Here is a 26,195-nt window from a genome sequence, read left to right on the forward strand (position 1 = left end):
TCCTGCCTCGCCATCTGGTCCTGACGATTCCCGAACCCCGAACGGTGACTGTCCGCCATCCCATCAGTCCATACCATCTCTGATCCCTGTGGTGACCCGTCTTCTCGCTCCGTCGGTTCCGGACTCTGCCTGACAACATCTCGGCCTCCGAACCTGAGCTCCGTCATCCGGACTACCTTCGGTGACTCCGTGGTCCCAGGGACTTCTACACTCCACTCCTTTGAACGGACTGTCCTGCTACCTGTAGTGCTCCGGCTACCGGACCCCTTGCCTTCAGTGAGGTGTTCGGCCCAGTGGATCCACCTCCTGGGTCTGCCCGTCCACCTGGCCCTAACAGTAAGAACAGGCCATGGATCCCGCCGAAGCAATAGCGGCCCAGCTGGGCAACTTGCAGCAGGAACTCGGACGTCAGCACGAGACTCAGTCCCGCATGCTGGCCTTCATGACCTCAGTGGATACCCGCCTGCACACGCTGCAAGCATCTGCCACGTCCCTGGCATCTCAGGTTACCACTGCATAGTCCACGGTCACGGTTCCCGTGGCGGCTCCCTCGGAAGCATCTAAACTTCGTTTGGCCTCTCCACCCCGATATGCCGGAGATCCCAAGACCTGCAGAGGATTCTTAAACCAGTGCTCCCTCCATTTCAAGCTGCTTCCGCACCTGTTTGCCTCCGACCAAGCCAAGGTGGCGTTTGTGATGTCCCATCTAGAGGGTGAGGCACTGGCCTGGATGAACCCCTTGTGGGAAAAGGAGGACCCTGTAACCACTAACATCCAGGACTTCCTGCAGGTGTTTAGAACCACCTTCGACGAACCCGGCCGTGCCGCCGCATCCGCCTCATCACTCCTCAGGCTACGTCAGGGGACCATGACGGTGGGGCAGTATGCCATCCGCTTCCGCACTTTGGCCTCAGAATTGGGCTGGAACAATGAAGCCCTCACCGCCGCCTTCTGGGAAGGACTCTCCAGTCGTATTAAGGACGAGCTGGCAGGCCGCGATGTTCCTTCTACTCTGGATGCCCTGATCGCACTAGCCACCCACGTGGACCTCAGATTGCAGGAACGATCCAAAGAGGTGTCCCGTGAGAGACGTCCGATACGGCATTCCTCTCCTCCGCAGAAGCCCGCCGTACTTCAGTCAACGTCGTCTGGTGTCTCTGTCCACGAGCCCATGCAGATTGACCGTTTGCGGCAGTCCAAACAACGCCGAGCAGAACGGCTCGCCAAGGGCCTCTGCTACTGTGGAGAGGGCACACACCTTCTACGCTCCTGTCCAGAGAGGCCAGGAAACGCCAAAGCCTAGGGCTGGTAGGAGAGGCCACCCTAGGTGCTGGGACTCTCTCAGACCCGGTTACGTGGACTGTTCAAGTGACAACGGGAGAGACGCGATTCACGGCCGAGGCGTACCTCGATTCCGGGGCAGCAGGCAATTTCATCCAGCAGGCCAGGGTGGACAAGTACCAGGTGCCTGTTACTCCACTCGACAAACCCCTCGTGATTGCCTCTGTAGATGGGAGACCCCTCTCTGACACCATCTCGTGGATCACCAAGCCGGTGGAACTACGTATCGGTGCCCTGCACACCGAGAACATCGCTCTCTACGTCCTCCCACACATGTCTCATCAAATCCTGCTGGGACTCCCCTGGTTACGGACACACGAACCGTCAGTCAGCTGGGGTACTGGTGAAATCACCCGATGGGGCTCCTCTTGCCACAAGAACTGTCTGAAGACTATACAGCCCATCCGATGACCTCCGGTTCCGGAGTCCCTACCGGGACTGTCCTCGGCCTATTGGTCCTTCGCGGACGTCTTTGATAAAAAGGAGTCAGAGGTACTGCCGCCACATCGTCCTTACGACTGTGCCATCGACCTACTCCCGGGAACTACACCACCTCGAGGACGGATATATCCGCTGTCTCCTGCTGAAACAAGGGCCATGTCTACCTACATCACAGAGAACCTGGCAAGGGGATTCATTCGGAGATCCTCCTCTCCTGCTGGAGCAGGCTTCTTCTTCGTTAAGAAGAAAGAGGGCGACCTACGCCCATGCATTGACTACCGGGGATTGAACCAAATCACCGTGAAAAATAAATAGCCCCTGCCGCTCATCCCCGAATTGTTTGATCGGCTTAGAGGAGCTCGTGTGTTTACCAAGTTGGATCTTCGGGGTGCCTACAACCTGGTCCGCATCCGCTCTGGGGACGAATGGAAGACCGCATTCAATACTCGCGATGGGCACTATGAATACTGTGTGATGCCCTTCGGCCTGTGTAACGCACCAGCAGTCTTTCAGGAATTGGTGAACGACGTGTTTCGGGACCTTCTCTACATCTGTGTGGTGGTGTATCTTGATGATATCCTGGTCTTTTCTCCGGACCTCCAGACCCACAGAGAGAACGTGCAGCTGGTACTACAAAGACTGAGGGAGAATCGTCTGTACGCCAAGTACGAGAAGTGTGTCTTCGAGCAGTCTTCTCTTCCCTTCCTGGGTTACGTAATCTCCGATACCAGTCTGCAGATGGACCCAGAGAAGGTCTCTTCCATTCTCAACTGGCCCCCTCCTTCCGGACTGAAGGCAATCCAACGCTTTCTGGGATTCGCAAACTATTACCGTCAGTTCATCCCTCACTTCTCTGCTCTGACTGCACCTCTCTCCGCCTTGACCAAGAAGGGGGCTAATCCAAAGGACTGGTCACCTGCGGCCGACGCCGCGTTTGGCTCCCTGAAACAGGCATTTGCTTCCTCCCCTGTGCTCCACCGTCCTGAGTTAAACTGACAGTTCACCTTGGAGGTGGATGCCTCCTCCTCGGGAGCCGGAGCAGTGCTCATGCAGAAGTCCTCCTCCGGGAAGATGGTTACTTGCGGTTTCCACTACAAGAGCTTCTCAGCGCCTGAACACAACTACACCATCGGTGACCGAGAGCTATTAGCAGTCAAACTGACTCTGGAGGAATGGCGCTACCTTCTGGAGGGAGCAGTGTACCCCGTGATCATTTACACGGACCACAAGAACCTGGAATACCTGCGGTCCGCTCAGCGACTGAACCCACGGCAAGCCAGGTGGTCCTTGTTCTTTGCCAGGTTCGATTTTCAGCTCCATTTTCGACCCGCGGACAAGAATGTACGAGCAGATGCCTTGTCCAGGTCATTCATGCCCATGGAGCAGGAGGAGGAGACATCCCAGCCCATCATCTGCCCTAGTAAAATCATTCCGGTGGCCCCTGTCACCCTGGCGCAGATACCGCCCGGGAAGACCTATGTCTCTTAGACTGACAGGCAAAAAGTGTTGCACTGGGGCCATGCCTCGAAAATAGCCGGCCATGCTGGTCAGAAGAAAACATGGAGTACAATTGTACGTCACTACTGGTGGCCATCCCTTCGCACGGACGTCGCTTCTTTTGTCTCAGCCTGCTCCTCTTGTGCCAGGAACAAGACGCCCAAACACCTGCCATATGGCCGTCTTCTGCCTCTGCCTATACCCTCCGTTCCGTGGCAACACATTGCAATGGACTTTATTACGGACTTGCCCCTGTCCTCCGGACACACAGTCATATGGGTCGTGGTGGATCGGTTCTCCAAAATGGCTCATTTCGTCCCTATGGCTGGACTGCCCTCTGCCCAGGAACTCGCTGACGCCTATGTACAACACATCTTCCGGTTGCATGGCTTTCCATCACACATTGTGTCCGACAGAGGAACTCAGTTTACCTCCCGCTTCTGGAGGGCTCTCTGCAAACATCTGGGAGTGACTCTGGACTTTTCTTCAGCCTACCATCCTCAGTCGAATGGCCAAGTGGAACGAGTCAATCAGATCTTGACCTCCTTCTTACGTCACTATGTCAACGCCCATCACGACGACTGGTCCACGCTCTTTCCTTGGGCTGAATTCTCCCATAACCACCACGTCAGTGAGTCCTCCTCCAGCTCTCCCTTCCATGTCGTTTACGGACTTCAGCCTTCCGTCCCATTACCTGTATCCTCTTCCTCGGATGTCCTTGCTGCTGATGCTGTAGTCCGTGACTTTGCAACAATTTGGGACTCTGTCAAGGCGTCCCTTGGACGTGCTTCCCTGCGGATGAAGAGACACGCAGACAAGAGGCGTCTGGATCCTCCGTGTTTCTCTCCAGGGGATCTGGTCTGGCTTGCTTCCAAGTACGTCCGATTGAAGCTACCATCATACAAGCTGGGTCCTCGCTACATCGGGCCGTTTAAAGTCCTCAGCAAAATAAATGAGGTCTCCTACAAGCTGCAGCTCCCGGCCACGATGAGAATACCCAACTCCTTCCACGTCTCCCTGCTCAAGCCGGTTGTCCTTGGTCCCTTCTCCGCTGCTGCCAGTTCGGCTCCTCCTCCTATTGCTGATGATGACATCTATGCGGTAAGGGATATCGTGGCCATGAAAACCGTACGGGGCCGACAGTTCTTCCTGGTGGACTGGGCAGGGTATGGTCCTGAAGATAGGTCCTGGGAACCCCGGGAGAATGTGGGTACTCCTCTGATACGTGCCTTGCTGTCCCGGTTGCGGGGAGGGGGGCGTGGGGGAGGGGGTACTGTCACGCTCCCCTGCTAGGCTCCCCGGCTCCCCTGCCTTGCTTATCGGCTCCCCTGCCACGCTTCCCCGCTCTCAGGTCGCGCTCCGCCGCTCCCGTGCCAGGCTTCCCGGTCCCCCGCTCCACAGCCTTCCTGCTCCATCGCCTGCGGTCCCCAGGCAGCCCGGTCCCCGCTCCCGGCGCCCGTCGGCAACTCGGCCCCAGCCCGGCTCTCCTGCCTCCTGTTCACCGCTCCCTGCTCTGGCTTCTGGCACCCGGGCCATGCGCATTAGGGCGCGCGCGCGGTCATTGACCTTCTCTTAAAGGGCCAGTGTCCTCCAACAGGATATTAAAGAATCAGGTACAGGGTATATAGGGGAATCCTTTCCAAGTGGGCGGGGCCTGTTCTTCGTGTTTTGCTAAGCTAGGAGTCAGGTCTCCTTGTGTCTTGCGGTATACTTACCTATCTCTCTCCTAGAGCCGCTCCTGCTTCGCCATCCGGTCCTGACGATTCCCGAACCCCGAACGGTGACTGTCCGCCATCCCGTCAGTCCATACCATCTCTGATCCCTGTGGTGACCCGTCTTCTCGCTCCGTCGGTTCCGGACTCTGCCTGACAACATCTCGGCCTCCGAACCTGAGCTCCGTTATCCGGACTACCTTCGGTGACTCCGTGGTCCCAGGGACTTCTACACTCCACTCCTTTGAACGGACTGTCCTGCTACCTGTAGTGCTCCGGCTACCGGACCCCTTGCCTTCAGTGAGGTGTTGGGCCCAGTGGATCCACCTCCTGGGTCTGCCCGTCCACCTGGCCCTAACAGTGATCCAGTCCTCGGAATTTAATATGGCAGTGTGACTGTATTTACTGATGCTGGCACAGAATGGTGGGAGGGATTATAGACGGGGAAGGGTTAAATATTCACTTTTCATTAACAGCAGTCTGACTGCACCAATCACTAATGGTGGCATAGAGGGGTGGGCAGGGCAAGGAGTGAATATTAATTTTGTATTAACAGCGGGCGCATGATATAAGGCATCCCTGAAAATAAGCTCTAGCACATCTTTCGGAGTTAAAAATTATATAATACCCTGTCTTATTTTCATGAAAACATTGGTAGCAAATGCATATAAAATACTAGTAAAATCAGTTTCTGCATAGATGGGTTAATTAACAGTATTTTGGAAACCCCTTTACACACAGCGAGCTCGCTGCCGAGATCGCTGCTGAGTCACGCTTTTTGTGACGCAGCAGTGACCTCATTAGCAATCTCGCTTTGTGTGACAATGAGCAGCGATCTGGCCCCTGCTGCGAGATCGCTGCTCGTTACACACAGCCCTGGTTCGTTTTCTTCAAAGGCGCTCTCCCGCTGTGACACACAGATCGCTGTGTGTGACAGTGAGAGAGCGACAAATGAAGCGAGCAGGGAGCAGGAGCCAGCGTCTGGCAGCTGAGGTAAGCTTGTAACCAAGATAAACATCGGGTAACCAAGGTGGTTACCCGATATTTACCTTAGTTACCAGCCTCTGCAGCTCTCACGCTGCCTGTGCTGCCGGCTCCGGCTCTCTGCACATGTAGCTGCTGTACACATCGGGTTAATTAACCCGATGTGTACTGTAGCTAGGAGAGCAAGGAGCCAGCGCTCAGTGTGCGTGGCTCCCTGCTCCCTGCACACACAGCTAAGCGGTGTGCGCTGGTAACTAATGTAAACATCGGGTAACCATACCCGATGTTTACCTTAGTTACCAGTCTCCGCAGCTTCCAGACGGCGGCTCCGTGCAAGCGCAGCGTCGCTTGCACGTCGCTGCTGGCTGGGGGCTGTTCACTGGTCGCTGGTGAGATCTGCCTGTTTGACAGCTCACCAGCGACCATGTAGCGATTCAGCAGCGATCCTGACCAGGTCAGATCGCTGGTCGGATCGCTGCTGCATCGCTAAGTGTGAAGGTACCCTAAGTGGCTCACTGGAGGCTTGTTTTGACTTTTCATACCATGACATTGGTCTTGACCTTCCTCGTTTTTCTCCTAAGTCCTCATATTTCTAACAATTACCTGGAAGGACATAGCAACGTTCATGTGCTATTAAGTTATAAAATCATTACAGAGGTCACATTCTTGATAAAACAATGAAAAATCTTTAACTTTCAATCTGGCCCTAAGAAGGGAAACTGAAGGATGATTCAGATCTAATCACAGGGTTTCAATTAGAATACTTTAGCCCCCCATTGTAAATTTGGTTTATATAAAAATGTACAATCCTTCTACTGTTTGCAAGAAACCAGTGAAACAAAAACCATGTAAAAAGCTCAATACAACTCATGTAACAAGTGGGTTCTCTAAATTCAACACAAAATACTACTTTTAATGACCATTGGAATATGATTAAAGGAAGGTATAACTAAGGGCTGGTATAGCTGTATTATTCTGCATAAGTACTGTGAAAATATACTTGTTGATTAATTATATTCAACATCTAATTGGTGAACGATCAAGAAAGGTACTTTGATTATATATTTTGTATACAGTGTATATTCACTACCGTTCTTATTAGAAAAAAAATAAAAGGGAAGTTTTAATAATAGGGCAGTGAAAGATTGGTCATTGAGTACAATTATTTATTGTTCTGGTATCTAAACCATATCACTATCTTTAGGTCGAATTACATTTTTGCAGAGAATAATACTTTATGAAAACAGAATGACCGTATTAAAGATTGTTCTGTCCACATGAAAGTGTGGGTGGCGTGTCTAGCAGGCTATTATATGAACCCTGATCTGCTTCTGTTTATCCAAACAGCAGTTTAACACTAGAAGTCCCAGAAATTTCGAGCTCCGCCCTGAAGTCCCAAAAGAGGGTCAAATGACCCTTAGTCCAAACTGACCTAACTAACTAGAAACTAAATGGCTAAACTCAATGGAAAACAACAACCTCCTGTGGTGCGACAGTAATGGCCTTAACTACAGAACAAAAGACGGTGATTATAGGATGTTAGCTAAAATCTTTCAGGTCATTCGACCCGTCTCTGGGTTCCAAAGGTAGAAATGTTAAATGACCCCTCTCTGGGACTTCTAGTGTTAAGTGTAAATCCACCTTTACTTTTCTCACTGAAAAAGTGGACCTTATTTCCCCCTTAAAGTGGTATTACAGCCTAAAATATATGCTTATTCACTAGCTTAGTTGTATAGGTTCAAAAAAACATGTAGGTCCATCATTTTAAACCTTTCTTTACCAATCATACATTCTCTCTTGCTAAATTGTTTATAACTTACAATGCCATTTGTTATGGAAAAAAAAGCATCCATCCCTTTTTAAAATGCTATTATAGTATTTGCTATTACTACCTTTTGTGCTAGAGCATTCCACAGTCTGACTGCTCTAACTGTAAAGAACCCTTTCTTATGTAGCTGCCAGAATCGTTTTCCTCCACGCGTAACAAATGTTTCTGGTCCTTTGTACGGTTCTTGAATTGAATACATCATGTATCAGTCCTTTGTATTGATCAAGCATGAAACCTCCTCTGAGAAATCTTTATTCTAAACTTAACAAATCAAACATTTTTCAATCTTTTATCTAAGGAGAGGCCTTCCACCCCACGTAATCTACTTGCTTGTCTTGAATTTCTATGTAATCTACTTGCTTGTCTTGAATTCGAACTTTTGAATATCCTTATTAAAAATATAGTACCAAAAACTGATCTCATATTCTATATGCGGCAGGTGATACCTATTGGTCCTATGTAGGCCCTACCATTTTGATGAGTACAAATCACCAGTTCAGGGTTGATACCTGTATTTCATGCCTGTGTCCAGCAGTTCCATAAGAATCTATGGTTCAGAAAAGCATCCCTAAACTATGATATTTCCACAACCAAAATGTATAGTTGTATCTGTTTCTTCTTGTGAAAATGCTGTTCTTATTTGTCACTAGACTTATTTTCTTATACTTGTCTTCACATGTCCAGTTGACGTTGTTCTAGAAGTTCTGATGTTTGTCTAGGTATTCATGAGAAAATGTTAGTCTTTTCCATATGTTCTTTCTAGAAAGCACAGGTTGACTGGCATAACTAGATCTATTTTAGAATGCCTCTTTCATTCACTTCATCAGTAGTGGTAGGAAACACCAGTAGATCCAATGAAATTCCAAGCTTGTTAGGGATTTCTTGCAACTTCTTTTCATTTTTATCTCCAGCCAGTTGTAAGATATCTTTTGCTCTTGCAGTTTACTATCCTGACAGTGGAATAACTGATGTGCAATTGTTTGGCAATATTTTTAATTCCGTGAATAAAGGAATAAGGACCTAAAACTTATTTGAAGGCCTCACCTAGCTACTTGAATCTAGGCATGGTGATAGCACACAGTTCAGCAAAAAACAGCAAAGTTAAGGAAGCATTCAAGTCATTCTTTCATTGGAGGAAAATTCTGAATCCAGCGTCACAAACTTCGACTTCTTTTATTAAATGAAAATTTCATGTGTACAACACACGCCAAATCCCCTATTTAGCCTCTACGCATTTCAGATGTTAGGCATCCTTAATCATAAATGCAGAATTTTCTTCCAGTTTCATACGTGTCAGCAGAGCGGAACCGAGCTCCAAATGTGAAGACTTCCATTAATGTGGTGAGCTGGACTTTTCTACTATTATTTTTTCATTAACTGCACTCCTCACCACCCCCCCATGGTTATATATACACATTTACAGCTATATTAATCTATCAATCACTTTTGATTTGTATATTAAAATGGTTATTGGGCCTTTAAAAATCCCTATCCCTAGGATAGGCTATCCATATTAGATCTATGTGGATGTCACGCAAACGACACTGGTAGTATGGTGCATAACGTGACACACTACAACACAAGGGGTATACCGGGGACCCTTTAACAATGGTGGGCCCTAATGCTAATGAGGGGGAAGATGGTACACCTCCTTCACTCACCTGCAGCTGTACCCTACACTCCTAGACAGTCCCTATAGAGATTCCGCATCTGTCGACGAACATGATACCCGAGACCCTGGCACATCCTGTAATAGCCCTGGCTAGTGAGGTGTCAGGTAAGGAACACTGGCCCTATCACTGCACTAATAAAACACTAAGGAAAGGAAGGACAGACGGGAGGAAACACAACAGACTGCTGAAGTCAGCACCAAGACTGAAGACTACACAGCAACTTGCAGAGAGGGCTCCACCAGCTCCTTACACCTCCAGGCCAAGCATCCAAATGAATAAGAGAATAACTGGCACCCTCTACTAGGAGCAGAAGGTATATATAGGGACTGGAAGTGGTCCAAACCGTAAACACCTGAGAAGGTAATGAGAATCCTTCCTGGCAAGGAATATTGACATTAACCCGCTCCTCCCCCAAGGAAAGGGAATACATTTAATTTACAGAGTCTCAAGGCAAAGAGACTACATTCACCTCTTTGAAAAAATCTGCAGCTCACTTGTGAGTGCTGCAGCCTCTTCAATGCTTATAGCAATTTGCAGGATGGTTCGTTTTCACCTGCGCTGTGTTATTTTAGCAGCTATGCAAGACATTGCAGTTTTGTGCCATTGAAGTGAGTAGGACAACATTAAAATGCCACTGTAAAAAGTACTGGATTTGTGAGTATGAAACAAAAATGGCTGAAAACAATGATCTATCCTAGGGATAAGTCATCAATTTGTAAACATTGGCTAAACCTATTAAGCATTTTCTCATCTGACTATAGATGCCGTATCGGTGCACAAACTAGGGCTACAGTTAGGGTGGATCAAACTGGGCAATTGCCCAGGGACCTCACTTGTTTGGGGGCCCCCAGTGTATACTGGAGGCCCCATTGATAATATCATTAAGCTTACGATATGAAACTACTTCAGGACCTTTGATGACATTCTGATTATTTTTAAGCTTTTATTTTTAGCTTTTAAAAGCAGAACAAAAAAAATATATAAAATTGTAACCCTAGTGATCCATCCCAAAAATTACAATGACATTTTTTCAAGGTTTTTCAATCCTTGATAGATGTAACATATCATATGATAATATCAAGAAAAAACATGGACTGAAAAAAAACATTGTAATGGTATATTTACAGAAAAAATAAAATGTTAGAGCTCTTAAAAGTTGGAGATGAAAAAAAAAAGAAACCTGTCTGCACCAGGCTCATCACAGGATGTTCTCTTGTGATCATGGAAGAATATTCAGTTCTTCTGTAGTTGTACCACATAGGAAATAAAGCTTTACACTGCGGCCATTGAAGTCAATTGGCAATAGATTGGCTCTCAAAATGTGTTCTATGAACAAAGAAGCCACTAATATGATAATTTGAAATGTGATGTTTACAATCAGAGAGGATGTGTGTTATCTGATTCATATGGGAGTGATTGCGAGAATTAAAGTTCATGTCATGCCATCCCATGTGGCCATCGGAAACCATACAGACACTCGCTATCACAGTAGCATTTCCTACTGCCCATCAATGCTCTTCATACAAGCTGCAATGGTAGAAATGTAGTTTTAAGAATAAAGAATCAGGTATGTTAAAAAGTTAACATGGCAGATCCTTTCTTTTTATAATCCCTGACAGAAGTCAAAAGAACATCAAATGTGTCCTATACGTTAGACGGTCAGCAGGTTCTGCTGAAATTGTCATGTTTAGTTTTTTTGTGTAATGCCTATGTATCTTTAGTCGAATATTTGGTTCATTACTTGAAGATTCACCTTACTTTTATGCAATGGAAATGGTTCTTCTATACTTCTAAAGTTCTGTGATATTGAATACTTAGTCATACTAAGATATAATTTCAGCTCCACCCCACCACCGTGCGGAGCTGCCGCCCCACCACCGTGCGGAGCTGCCGCCCCACCACCGTGCGGAGCTGCCGCCCCACCACCGTGCGGAGCTGCCGCCCCACCACCGTGCGGAGCTGCCGCCCCACCACCGTGCGGAGCTGCCGCCCCACCTACACCCCACCTACTGTCTCCTCCCCAAAATCCTTTAGGATGTAAGCCCGCAAGGGCAGGGCCCTCTTCCCCCTGTGCTAGTCTATCTATTGTAACGTGTACATGTATTCTGTATGTAACCCCCTCATGTACAGCACCATGGAATCAATGGTGCTCTATAAATAAACAATAATAATAATATAATTTCAGCTCAAAAATACGAATGGGGGTTCTTTTACATTATTATTATTATTATTATTATTATTATTATTATTATTATTATTATTATTATTATTATTATTATAATAATAATAATAATAATAATACTTAATAATAATAATAATAATATTATTATCATCATCACCACAATATTTCTGTTATTGATATTATTATTATTATTATCATCATCATCACCACAATATTTCTGTTATTGATATTATTATTATTATTATTATTAATAAGAAAATATTCTTAAACAATATTTTCCTTCTAGATAATAATAATATAATTCAACAATATTTATCTTTGTAATAATAATAATAATAATAATACAAATATTATTAAACAATATTTTCCTTCTAGATAATAATAATAATGATAATATAATTCAACAATATTTATCTTTGTAATAATAATAATAATAATAATAATAAAAATCTTTTTAAACCCTATTTTCTTTCTAGATAATAATTATAATATAATTCAGCAATATTTATTATTTGTAATAATAATAATAATTATTATTATTATTATTATTAAAGAATATTTTTCTTCTTGATAATATAATAATTCAACAATATTTTTCTTTACAATAAAAATTAAGTATTATTTATTATTGAACAATATTTTTCTTCTTGATGACAATAATATAATAATAATAATAATAATAATAATAATAATAATAATAATAATAATAATAAACCTGCTCCATCATTTTAAAAGATAGTCATGGGCATTTAGTGTAAGATAAAAACACTTGGATAGATTTCTATGAATTTCATGTAACCTTTTACCACTATCAGGCTTAACTGGTTAATGTACAACTACGGAGAGACTGAAGTTCTCTGCGACCAGCTTTTCAATAAGCTATACACACACACACATATACACTCTAAGTAACTATGTAATTCAATGTGACTAATGACATAAATAGTGCATACTATAATAAGAGTGTGTTATATCTTGAAAACTCATCAGATTAACACCGTTTTAACTGTAAAACAAATTGGCACAGCACAAGATCGGGTTATTAAAGATATATATAATATATTATTATATACTATATTAGCTTCTATATTTCTGAAGGGATTCGAGGTTGATTAGAAGTGGCAGGTGGAAATATAGCTTAGGGATTTGCCTAAACATTTGAGGTGATGTGGAGTTAGGGTCGGTAGAAAGTGCTGCAAATTTAACCTGAGGACAACAGAAGGTAAAATCCCTAACAAATTACTGGAGCAGGCGAGTGGATGGAATCTCACAAACCTCATCCATATTCTATAGAATTTCCACTTTGAAATCGACCTTTGATCAGATTTCAGGCCCACAGCACATCAGTTTCTGTTGCTCATTTTCACAGCAGATTTCACCATTGTTGAAGTCCCTGTAGTGAAATTCATAGGGACTTTGCAGATTATAACGTGCAGAATTTGCTGATCGGCTGTAAATTCCGTGGGGAATTTGATGTAAAAAATAAATCTGTAAATCTGCCACATGTGGATATATCTTACATTAATTTGCTAAACCCAGTGGAATATTCCTTAGCCAAAAGGAAAGCAGAAGATTGTCCAAAAATTATTAATCAACAGAGGACAGTGAAGGACAAATCATCGGAAGGTTAAAGTGAGGATTGCAAAGGGAAAATTAAAAACTAACTAGACAGATTTCCTGCTCACTGCAACTACTGTAAAAATAAAGGAAGACATATTACATAGATGGAAATGGTAAAGGAGTTTTCCAAAAATAATATTCCCCCACTCCCCTTACAGGCTAGTGCTTGGCTAAAATAATAAAAAAGAGTTGGAGTTTGCTATAAGCCTCCTAACATACCTGAACAAATAGAGGGTGAAATGCTGGAACAAATTGAAAAGGCAGCTAATAATAATAATCGGGTTCTTATTATGGGGGATTTCAACTATCCAGACATTCAGTGGGACATAGAATCTTCTGGTTCTGCTAAAAGCTGTAAATTCTTATCTACCATTCAAGACCATTTCCTCTCTCAGATGGTAGATGAACCGACCAGGGGAGATAATTTGCTAGATCTGGTCCTGTCAAATAGACCGGATACAATTTCAGATCTACAGGTCCGGGAACACTTGGGCACCAGCAATCATAATATGGTAAGCTTCAACGTAATATTCAATAGAACATTTCAAAAGGGAAATGCAAAAACCTGGAATTTTAGGAAAGCTGATTTCAACAAATTAAGGGAAGAGCTTAAAGGTATAGATTGGGACAAAGTCATGGTAAATGGGGATACCGAACATACAGTTAGGTCCAGAAATATTTGGACAGTGACACAATTTTCGCGAGTTGGGCTCTGCATGCCACCACATTGGATTTGAAATGAAACCTCTACAACAGAATTCAAGTGCAGATTGTAACGTTTAATTTGAAGGTTTGAACAAAAATATCTGATAGAAATTGTAGGAATTGTACACATTTCTTTACAAACACTCCACATTTTAGGAGGTCAAAAGTAATTGGACAAATAAACCAAACCCAAAAAAAATATTTTTTTTTTAATATTTTGTTGCGAATCCTTTGGAGGCAATCACTGCCTTAAGTCTGGAACCCATGGACATCACCAAACGCTGGGTTTCCTCCTTCTTAATGCTTTGCCAGGCCTTTACAGCCGCAGCCTTCAGGTCTTGCTTGTTTGTGGGTCTTTCCGTCTTAAGTCTGGATTTGAGCAAGTGAAATGCATGCTCAATTGGGTTAAGATCTGGTGATTGACTTGGCCATTGCAGAATGTTCCACTTTTTTGCACTCATGAACTCCTGGGTAGCTTTGGCTGTATGCTTGGGGTCATTGTCCATCTGTACTATGAAGCGCCGTCCGATCAGCTTTGCGGCATTTGGCTGAATCTGGGCTGAAAGTACATCCCGGTACACTTCAGAATTCATCCGGCTACTCTTGTCTGCTGTTGTGTCATCAATAAACACAAGTGACCCAGTGCCATTGAAAGCCATGCATGCCCATGCCATCATGTTGCCTCCACCATGTTTTACAGAGGATGTGGTGTGCCTTGGATCATGTGCCGTTCCCTTTCTTCTCCAAACTTTTTTCTTCCCATCATTCTGGTACAGGTTGATCTTTGTCTCATCTGTCCATAGAATACTTTTCCAGAACTGAGCTGGCTTCATGAGGTGTTTTTCAGCAAATTTAACTCTGACCTGTCTATTTTTGGAATTGATGAATGGTTTGCATCTAGATGTGAACCCTTTGTATTTACTTTCATGGAGTCTTCTCTTTACTGTTGACTTAGAGACAGATACACCTACTTCACTGAGAGTGTTCTGGACTTCAGTTGATGTTGTGAACGGGTTCTTCTTCATCAAAGAAAGTATGCCGTGATCATCCACCACTGTTGTCATCCGTGGACGCCCAGGCCTTTTTGAGTTCCCAAGCTCACCAGTCAATTCCTTTTTTCTCAGAATGTACCCGACTGTTGATTTTGCTACTCCAAGCATGTCTGCTATCTCTCTGATGGATTTTTTCTTTTTTTTCAGCCTCAGGATGTTCTGCTTCACCTCAATTGAGAGTTCCTTAGACCGCATGTTGTCTGGTCACAGCAATAGCTTCCAAATGCAAAACCACACACCTGTAATCAACCCCAGACCTTTTAACTACTTCATTGATTACAGGTTAACGAGGGAGACGCCTTCAGAGTTAATTGCAGCCCTTAGAGTCCCTTGTCCAATTACTTTTGGTCCCTTGAAAAAGAGGAGGCTATGCATTACAGAGCTATGATTCCTAGACCCTTTCTCCGATTTGGATGTGAAAACTCTCATATTGCAGCTGGAAGTGTGCACTTTCAGCCCATATTATATATATAATTGTATTTCTGAACATGTTTTTGTAAACAGCTAAAATAACAAAACTTGTGTCACTGTCCAAATATTTCTGGCCCTGACTGTAAATGGGGTAAGTTTAAGGATATACTGCTAGAGTCCTGTAAAAAGCTTATACCCTCTGGTAATAAAATGTCCAGGAATAAAAAGAAACCACTATGGATAAATAAGACTGTACAAAGTATAATAAAACAAAAACAAAGGGTGTTTAAAATCTTAAAGGCTGAGAATACAGAAATAGCATTTCAGGAGTATAAAGATATCAATAGGAAATGTAAAAAAGAAATCAAACAAGCAAAACTAGCTGCTGAAACAAAAATGGCCAATGACATTAAAATAAATCCCAAAATCTTTTAGAAATACATTAATGCCAAAAGGAAAACAAAGGATAGTATTGGCCCCTTAAAATATAATAACAAGTTAGTTATAGAGGACAAACAAAAGACTGAGATATTAAATAGGCATTTCTCATCTGTGTTCACCAAGGAACTGACTGTACCAGGGATCATTCAACAAGAGAAAAATCAAAGGTCACCACCCGATATAATTAATTTAACACAAGAAGAATTACGCCTACGTCTAAGTAAACTAAACTTTGACAAATCCCCAGGGCCAGATGGCATTCATCCACGAATATTGAGGGATGAATGCCATCCATTATCGACAGACCGCTGTATCTCATCTTTTTAGACTCGCTTGTAACAGGGTTGGTGCCTCAGGATTGGAGTATTGCTGATGTGGTACCGATATTTAAGAAAGGTAAGAGGGTAGATCCAGGCAACTACCGTCCAGAGTGCCTGACATCAGTAGTATGCAAAGTTTTTGAGGGCATTTTAAGGGATGACATGCAAAAATATATTGCAGAAAATAATATAATAATTGACAAACAGCATGGATTCATGAAAGATAAGTCGTGTCTAACCAACCTGTTGGGGTTCTATGAGGGGGTAAGTGCAAACCTGGATATTGGTAATGCAGCTGATGTGATTTATTTGGACTTTGCAAAGGCATTTGATACTGTACCACACAATAGCCTTATATTAAAGCTCCAGAAACAAGAACTAGGGGAAACTATATGCAACTGGGTAAGGAATTGGCTAAAAGATAGGAAACAAAGAGTAGTCATAAATGGTACATTCTCTAAATGGGCTGCAGTCAGCAGTGGGGTGCCACAGGGATCTGTGCTAGGACCGATTCTTTTTAATCTCTTTATTAATGACCTTGTGGATGAGATTGATAGTAAAGTGTCAGTCTTTGCTGATGACACCAAACTATGTAGGATATTAAAAACTGACCTTGATAGTACAATATTACAAAAAGATCTGGATAAGATGTCAGAATGGGCAGATACTTGGCAAATGAGATTTAATGTTGATAAATGTAAAGTAATGCACCTAGGACGGAGTAATCCTATAGCTGCATATACATTAAATAGAAGTAAACTCGGGACTACAGAACAGGAGAAGGACTTGGGTATTCTTATTACAAATAAGCTGAGCAGCAGCACTCAATGTCAGGCAGCAGCTGCTAAAGCAAACAAGATTTTAGGGTGTATAAAAAGAGAGATTAGATCCCATGATCCCAACGTATTGTTACCCTCTATAAATCACTTGTAAGGCCACATCTGGAATATGGAAACCAGTTTTGGGCTCCACATTATAAAAAGGACATTCAGAAGTTAGAGGCAGTTCAAAGGTGGGCAACTAGACTACTACAAGGAATGGAAGGCCTCCCGTATGATGAGAGGTTGGAAAAGTTAGATATGTTTAGCTTAGAAAAAAGACGTCTCAGAGGAGATCTCATTTTTATGTATAAATACATGTGTGGTCAATATAGAGGACTGGCACATGACTTATTTCTTCCAAAGACAGTACTAAGGACCAGGGGGCACTCACTGCGAGTGGAAGAAAAGCGATTCCGACAGCTAAATAGGAAAGGGTTCTTTACAGTTAGAGCAGCCAGACTGTGGTATGCCCTACCACAAGAGGTAGTAATGGCAGATACTATACCAGCTTATAAAAAAGGGCTGGATGATTTCCTCAGTACACAAAACATTGTTGGTTATAAATGACTTAGTGACCAAATGTAGAACTGGTGGAGGAAGGTTGAACTAGATGGACCTAGGTGTTTTTTCAACCTATGTAACTATGTAACTATGAGTTTGTGTTGTCCTCTCCGGGCACAGTGCTATCCTTCCACTGCTGCTCTTATATGTAAAGGCTGCAGCAGTGATGTCACAACTTCAACAAACATCATGCTGCAGCCCATCACCGATTTCAGCAGCAGAGGCACTGAGCTCACTGTGTGGCTGCTTTGGGGGTGCGCGCTGCAGTTGGAGATGTCATCATTGCAACCTGTAAACAATACCATGTAAATTGGAGAGGCAGTGCTGGACCTGATGAGCCCAAGTAACAAGTATTTTTATTGTTTTGACAAAATGCTGGCTGATGGAGCTAAAAATATTTTTACTGGAAAATATTAAATTATTACGCCAAGCATAAGGCAATCCGTCTCATTGTGCTTTAAATAAGTGCCAGTGGTTTAGTTTAAAGCGATGTGATACTACAGTACCAGTGGGCAGCAAAATGGTCCAAAAATTAACCGATGATGTCATAAAATAAGGCTAAAGCCACAGATTTTGTTAGCTTTTATCACAACAATCTGTCGGTTGATAGCGGTTTTTCACAACTCCAACATACGAATGTAACCTTAGAGCACCAATGTGCTTTGAGTGAGAAAAGAGGAACAGGCCGCTGCTAGATTTATAGTGTATATATAGTCATAGAACAAGGATATGTTCACACCTTCGAGTGTATCTGCACTGAAAAGTAACTGAAAAACATTCAGAAAATGCTCAAAAGAATGAACATATTTATTTTTATGGAAAAATAGTTTGTTTGTCATATGCTCAGTCTTTTGAGCATTGTTTAAAAATGTCACATCTGTGTCAGGAAATGACCAAAAACACTAAAAAAAGAGATGCTTCAGATTTTTCAAACTTAAGGCCCCGTTACACGCAACGACATCGCTAACGAGATGTCGTTGGGGGTCACGGAATTCGTGACGTACATTTGGCCTTGTTAGCGACGTCGTTGCATGTGACACCTACGAGTGACCGCTAACGATCAGAAATACTCACCTAATCGCTGATCGTTGACACATCGTTCATTTTCAAAATGTCGTTGCTGTTTCAGGACGCAGGTTGTTCGTCATTCCTGAGGCAGCACACATCTCTATGTGTGACATCTCAGGAACGATGATCAACACTGTACCTGCATCCTCCGGCAACGAGGTGGGCGTAGCTTTCATGCGGCTGCTCTGTGCCCCTGCGCTTCTATTGGACGCCTGCCGTGTGACGTCACTGTGACGCCGCACGAACTGCCCCCTTAGAAAAGAGGCTGTTCACCGCCCACAGCGACATCACTATGAAGGTAAGTATGTGTAACGGGTACTAGCGATATTGTGAGCCACGGGCAGCGATTTGCACATGATACACAAACGATGGGGGCGGGTTTTTTCACAAGAGACATCGCTAGCGATGTCGCTGCGTGTAAAGCGCCCTTTAATGGAAAACTAGAAGCATATTGTGCTTTAAAAAAGAGACATTTATCATGTGATCACTTGTACTGTACATATCAGTGCATCAACACTTCCATGTATATCAAAAATCATAATTTCCTATCAGCACCATCTAAACGCTGAATTTCACAGGAAAACCGTCATAATATGCACAGGGGTCTTCAGCAGAGCTTTAATGGCAGCTCATTAGTGCCCCGTAACCACCTCCTTGTCATGCTGATGGATGCATAGAATGGCCATCCCATGCTGAAGCGTGGTAAATGCGCTGTCAGAGATTAACAGTGGCGTTCCACCCGTGACCTTTAGTGGCAGATAAAGGCTGAATAATTCAGCCATTGTAAACTGTGAAAGATGCAGGCTTGGTACGTAAGCCCGCATCAAAGTCCGGGACACGGCATATGACATAAATGTACATCATATGTCGTGAAGGGGTTAAATCTATTGTCAACACATTGTATCATGTAGGCAGACTTTATTCTCTTCTGGTATGTACCCACGTCTCATTTATGCATTTATGTGTGTCAGGATTAATTCTTGTATATATTACTGCATATTATTATATTACCTTTATACAGTATGTATGTACTAATATATTACCATTAATATTACCATATATCACATTTGTGTATTGAGTTACTCATTGGGAATTCCCCAGTTTATGTATGCTTTATTATCTCTATGCTTTTTCTTCTTTCAGTAAAACAAGAAAGGAAAAAATGTCTCCATCTGTCTACTGTAGTATATTGAGTCTTAGAATGATTAAACTAGGTCACACAATGCTAATCAGCATACATCTTCCAGAAGGTTAATGATTTCTATGATGCTGAGTGCACTTTTTTAACGTCTTAGGCCTGTGTCACACCACGGTTGTGTGATGTATTTGACGTATACATTTGTATTATAAAGAATAGCATTTATCCCCTTTCCTACAAAATTATGTAACTGTATGTCAAGATTCCAAGTGCTTTAGTGCACTCTGACTTATAGTTATGTCAAGACATTAAACAGTCATTGTGTCAAACATCACAGAATCAAAAAGCTTGCTGGCATGGACCAATCAGGGGTTCAGCTCCTTGTGATCACGGTGATTGGACAATCTAAAGGGTGCTTTACACGCTGCGACATCGCTAACGATATATCGTCAGGGTCACGTCGCAGCGTGTGACACCAAACAGCAACGATCAACAATCGCAAAAGCGTCAAAAATCGTTGATCGTTGACACGTCGCTCCTTTTCATAATATCGTTGGTGGTGCATGCCGCTGGTGGTTCGTTGTTCCTGCGGCATCACACATCGCTATGTGTGACACCGCAGGAGCGCCGAACATCTTCTTACCTGCGTCCACCGGCAATGAGGAAGGAAGGAGGTGGGCAGCATGTTCCGGCCACTCATCTCCGCCCCTCCTCTGCTATTGGCCGGCCACTTAGTGACGCCGCAGTGACGTCGCTATGACGCCGAAGGCACATCCCCCTTGAAGGACGGATTGTTTGGCGGTCACAGCGACGTCGCTGAAAAGATATGTGCGTGTGACGCTGCCGTAGCGATAATGTTCGCTGCGGCAGCGATCACCAAATGTCGCATGAACAACGGGGGCAGGTGCTATCGCGCACGACATCGCTAGCTATCGCTAGCGATGTCGCAGCGTGTAAAGCACCCTTAAACATAATGGACAATCACTACATTCTGAGCAGAGTCCAGTGTCATTGTCGGCTCTGACATGCTCATTTCTGTTACGGAGCTTGTCAGAGTTGATCACATTAAAGATCTGTGCTGCAGAAGTAAAGAAAGTAAAAAAAAATTACCCACAATCACTATCATTTATCATGATAGTAAAAGTGACAGCCGAACATTTCATTAGTGCAAACTATGCAGCTGCACAGGGGCCCCAGAGGTACTGTAAGAGAGCACATTTCTACCTCCAAAGCAAGTGTCATTGTGTATTATGACTCTGCACCTACTGGGTCACCAGTCTGCACCTACAGCAAGGATCTCCAGTCCACTGTCATTATTTGTCTTATCCTTTGATTCACCAGTCCGCACCTGCTGTGAAAAGGAAATAAAAGGGAAACCCTGTGTTTACCTCTGTCTACTGCTGGTCCCTGGGGTCCCTCACCACCCTAGATAGGTCCCGCACCTATGCGCTGAGCCGGATACTGGCCCTATGTATCTCTAGTGTTGGGCCCAAAATAGGGAACGGATGGGATGAGCTCCCATCTATTTGTCGCGGGCGGAGGAGGGGACGCCGCGCTCTCCCACTGCTCGGGTCCGGCTGCAGCGGCTGCCGCAGCCTGCTGCTGCTCGGTGGCTTGAGCGATGGGCCGGATCCCGGGGACTCTAGCGGCGCTCCTCGCCCGTGAGTGAAAGGGGGTTTGGGTGTGGGGATTGTTTATTGTCCGTGACGCCACCCACGGTTGTGGTGATTGAGTGTACACCACCGCTGCTCTGGCTGGGGATCCCGGGAGTGATGGTATGGAGCAGCCAGTTGTTGTGTTGCCCCTCCGTGGGTAGGGGTTGGTGATCCCGGGGCCCAGTGATGGAGTTGGGATGGTGGACAGGCGGGCTAGGGGCCTGTGGAGGTGCAGGGGCGCAGGGGCAGCGCTGTGCCGCACGGCACGGAGGTACTCACTCAGCCAGTAAACACGACACAGTTCTTGGTAAACAAACGGCTGGTTGGACGGGTCCCTCAGACGGTTACGTTGACGATGTCCCCTGCAGTTGACGGTGACGGTCTCTTCCCTGCACCTATGTGTTGTTGTTTGGTAGCGATGGGTTCCCTCCGGTAACCCGCTCCCCAGCTTAGATATGAACCGGAGGAGCTCCACTCTTGCCCGCAGGCGCTGGCCCTGGGAAACTGGTGCCTTGGCGGTGGCGATGTCTCCCCTTAGCGGTTGGACTGTTGCCTTCAAACGGGACTTGGTTGTTGGGGGACAGTCGTCCCCTTCACTGATGGATTTGGCAAATTATGGCGACTCCTAGCCTTGCCGGGATCCGAAAGGCCCCTGCCCTGGTGCTGACTAATCTTCGTATACCGCTCCGGTACCGCCGGGTCACCACCCGTCCACGGTCTTTTCGGCAACCTCCAATCAGTCTCGCCTGCAGACGGTCACCGCCGTCTGCCAACCTTGCTGTCTCAGTCCGGGGCACACACCCGGACCAACTTCAGGCTTCTTGCTGTCACTTTCTCTTGCTCCTCTGCCACTTCACTGTTTACTCAAGCTCTTCCCTGAGCTAACTGTTTACTCCTTCACTTCCCTAGCTTATCTGCCTGGTTTTCCCGCATCCAGAGCTGTGAACTCCTCGGTGGGTGGAGCCAACTGCCTGGCCCACCCCCTGGTGTGGACACCAGCTCCTGGAGGAAGGCAACAAGGATTTTAGTTTTGACCTAGTGTGTACCTGCAGGGAATGTGGGGTGCGTGTTGTGTTGTGACCTGTGACCCCTGGCTTGCCCAGGGCGTCACATATTCCCTAAAGAGTTTTACAAAAAAATGTTCTGAAACCTTTTTATGGCTGAGGAGGCATATGCCATGATTTGCTCATATACAGACACCACCGGCAGTGAGGGTAAAGAACAATTTGCACTTTCACCTTCCACATCAAGCGATGTGGAGACTGCACTTCCTTAAAACCTGCTCTTCCTGAACTGAGATGTTTAGCTGCGGAAAACTATAGCCCCAAGGTGTCTAATTTTACATCCTCGTCAGGCACCCAGTTTGATGCCACTGAGTTTAAATTTAGGGCCATTGATTTTTTTATCAGTTTTTTTTCTGACCCCCTAATAAATTCACTAGAGCAAATTAATACATTGGACAAATTATTTCCCAGAAACCTGACTCCCACTATATCAAGGTCCAAAACAGGATTCTAAGAAATGCAGGACAATTGCGTACATTCTGGAGCCTATAGTGGCAAAATCGTATGGGACCTAATACAGCCATTGCTTGGTAAAGGATATCATTCGCATTTGGATAATAGTATTCCTTTGCTAAAATCCCTTGCATCACAATCTATAGTGGTCTGCACTATACGTAAAAATCAAAAAGGTCTCCTCAAAAAAGTCAGACGATAATTGGGAAAGAACAGGGCTGTGTGTAGCAAAGACCTACTCCTTGTTAAATACAAGGATAAAAGGGATGTCCTGATCCTTACCACAATCCCGTCCCTATCCACCACCCATAAACCTCTGTGCATACAGGTATATGATAAATTCATGGGAGTGGTTGATCTTTCCGATCAAATAGTAAAGCCATACCGCATACTTCACAAAACAAAGGTATGGTATAAAACGCTGTCTGTCCAATTAGTTCAGTTGCATCACATAATCTTTTATTCTCCCCGATTATGCTGGCAGTAGGGACAACTTCCTTGAATTTTGAGAAAAAGTTATTAAATCTTTGATATTTGCTCTACCTACCAGGAAAAAGAGGGCAGTGCACCTGGCAGTGATGGCTGCAGGACAATTTCCGGCCAGCACTTCCCCAGAGAAATCCCTCCTACTGGTAAAAACAAAGGATCCAAAACAAAAAAGATACCATGTGTGCTTAATCCCTTCACCACCCCCCGATTTTCCATTTTTTATCCTTCTTCCAAGAGCCATAACTTTATTATTTTTCCATCAACATAGCCGTATCAGGCTTGACTTTTGTGGGTGTACTTTTGAATGAAACCATTAATTTTACCATATAGTATACTAGAAAATAGGAAAAAAATTCCAGTACGGTGAAATTGCAAAAAAAAAGTTCAATTCCACAATGGTTGTTTAGTTTTTTAATTCCGAATGTTCGCTATATAGTTAAACTGACCTGGCAGTATAAGTCTCCAGGTCAGTTTGAGTATGTAGATACCAAGCATTTATAGTTCGCTTTTGGCTCCATATTACGAAACAAGTAACCTTTACATTTTTCGGCATCTGGGGCTCTGTGATGGCTTATTTTTTGTGCAATAAGTTGACATTATTACTGATACCATTTTTGGGTAGATGGGATGTTTTAGTAGCCTCTTATTTTATTTCTTGTAATGTTGTAGAGACCCAAAAAACTGGTATTTTGATTTTTTTCCACTTCGCTGTTTATCAAGCAGATTAATTTATTTTATATTTTGATACATCGGACATTTCTGATCACAGCAAATCTAAATGTGTATTTTTTAAAAATTGTTTTATTTTCAATGGGGTAATATAGAAATTTGAGGGGTGATTTAGAGATTTGTCTTTTTTTTATATTTTAAAAAACTTTTTTTTTACATTTCCTATGACTACTATGACATCCTATTAATACTGGCTCACAGTATTCACAGAAATTTCATCATGACAGAGACAGGGGTCATCAGCTGACCCCTGGCTGTCACGACAATCCATCAAAGTCCCACGATCACGTCACAGGTCCGCTTAATGGGAGTGGGGAATAGCGCGCTCCCCGCCGGCACACGTTAAATCTCGCTGTCAGAGATTGGCAAAATTAAAACCAGTTAACAGCAGTGGGTGAATCTCCCATCCACCTGCACCTGTTAGAGGCACATGTTGGCTGATCACATGTGCAGGGAAATATGTGAGCTCAGCGTACAAGCTTGCATCAAAGGCAGGGACACAACCTTGGATGCACTACTATGCCCAAGGTTGTGAAGGGTTTAAAAAGAGGGATTAGGAAGGACCCAATATACCAGTGTGAAACCTGCCCGACATAACCTGGCCTATGCATCAATGAGTATTTACAAATTTAGCACACTTCTTTGGATTTTTTGTGTATTAATTTTTTTTCCACTTCCACTGTCTTTCATATTGGTCATATCAAATTATTTTCTTTTCACCAGCCATGTTACAGCTCATTCACAAATAATAATATAATATTAGTAATGCCCCAAAACAAAACTAAAAATTCTCACTACAGCTTTAGATGAATGCCATGAAGGTTTTTCCTTCATAAACTAATAATTCTCTCTAAATAATTCCCTAGATAATGACTGTGGGAAAATTGCCATTGCACTCCTCACCATCCGCTGTGCATTAGGTGTTGGATAAAAATGCAATGCTCGCTAATCCATTAGAAAATTTGAAGCTTTTAAAATGGGGACTGATTTTGGAGTTTTCTAACATATAGTCCCCAAAAGTGAAGTTGTCCTAAAAATACAGTTTTTTTAAATTTCCTTGTAAAAATGGAAAATTGCCTGTAAAACTCGTTCATCATCCTAGCAAAACACAATGATTAAAAAATGATGATCAACGTTATTAGGAATGGTGGTGCTCTATGGCTGTTAATCCAATGATGCGGTATTGGCTCCAGGGCGTGAAGGAGTTTGGTGGCACATCCCTGACAAAAAGGGAACTAGGGGAAATAAAACAATAGAGGATTATAAATTTATAATAGTGCGCTGCCTGGAATATTGATAGCAATAAAATTAATTACTTTTTTATTATTGTATTTTGAATGCACAACTGGTTTTTCTCTGTACTTGTTAGGACCAGGATGACGGGTAGGCCCAGGAGGTGGATCCACTGGACTGAGCACCCCACCGAGGGCAAGGTGCCCGGTAGCCGAAGCACTACGGGTAGCAGGACAGTCCGTTCAGAGGAGTGGGTGTAGAAGTCCCTGGGATCACGGAGTCTCTGAAGGTAGTCCGGGGTGACGGAGCGCAGGTTCGGAGGCCGAGATGATGTCAGGCAGGGTCCGGAACCAGCGGAACGGGGAGATCGGTCACCACACAGATCCAGGAATTGGAGACGGTAGGGACTGAGAAGATGGCGGACAGTCCGTTCGGGGTTCTGGAACCGTCAGGACCGGTTGGCGCGACAGGAGTGGCTCTACAAGAGAGATAGGTGAGTACGAGACAATGGCACAGGGAGACCTGACTCCTAGCTTAGCAAACACGAAGAACAGGCCCCGCCCACTTGGAAAGGAACCCCCTATATACCCTGTACCTGCATCTTCAATATCCTGTTGGAGGACGCTGGCCCTTTAAGAAAAGGTCAATGACCGCGCGCGCGCCCTAATGCGCATGTGCGAGGCCCGGGTGCCAGAAGCCAGAGCAGGATGCGGTGTACAGGAGGCAGGAGTGCCGGGCCGGCTCAGGACAGCAGACGGGCGCCGGGACCAGGGACCG

General features: G+C 44.4%; 2 protein-coding genes across 3 annotated transcripts in view; both read right to left on the reverse strand.

The window, feature by feature from the left end:
* TMEM14C (transmembrane protein 14C) overlaps nt 1–26,195 on the reverse strand; it is a 425,910-nt gene that overhangs the window by 260,129 nt on the left and 139,586 nt on the right. The gene's annotated exons all lie outside the window — the stretch shown is intronic.
* LOC142243145 (N-acetyllactosaminide beta-1,6-N-acetylglucosaminyl-transferase-like) overlaps nt 1–26,195 on the reverse strand; it is a 141,867-nt gene that overhangs the window by 102,278 nt on the left and 13,394 nt on the right. The window contains exon 2 of one of the 2 annotated variants that reach the window (XM_075314761.1): nt 25,549–25,896. The exons of the other annotated variant lie outside the window; for it this stretch is intronic. Coding sequence (XP_075170876.1) covers nt 25,790–25,896 — 107 coding nt within the window. The 3' untranslated portion in view covers nt 25,549–25,789. Of the gene's footprint in view, nt 1–25,548; nt 25,897–26,195 lie in introns of those variants that run through there. 2 annotated transcript variants of the gene reach the window in all.

The sequence above is a fragment of the Anomaloglossus baeobatrachus genome, chromosome 6, assembly GCF_048569485.1.
Source record: "Anomaloglossus baeobatrachus isolate aAnoBae1 chromosome 6, aAnoBae1.hap1, whole genome shotgun sequence".
NCBI lineage: Eukaryota > Metazoa > Chordata > Amphibia > Anura > Aromobatidae > Anomaloglossus > Anomaloglossus baeobatrachus.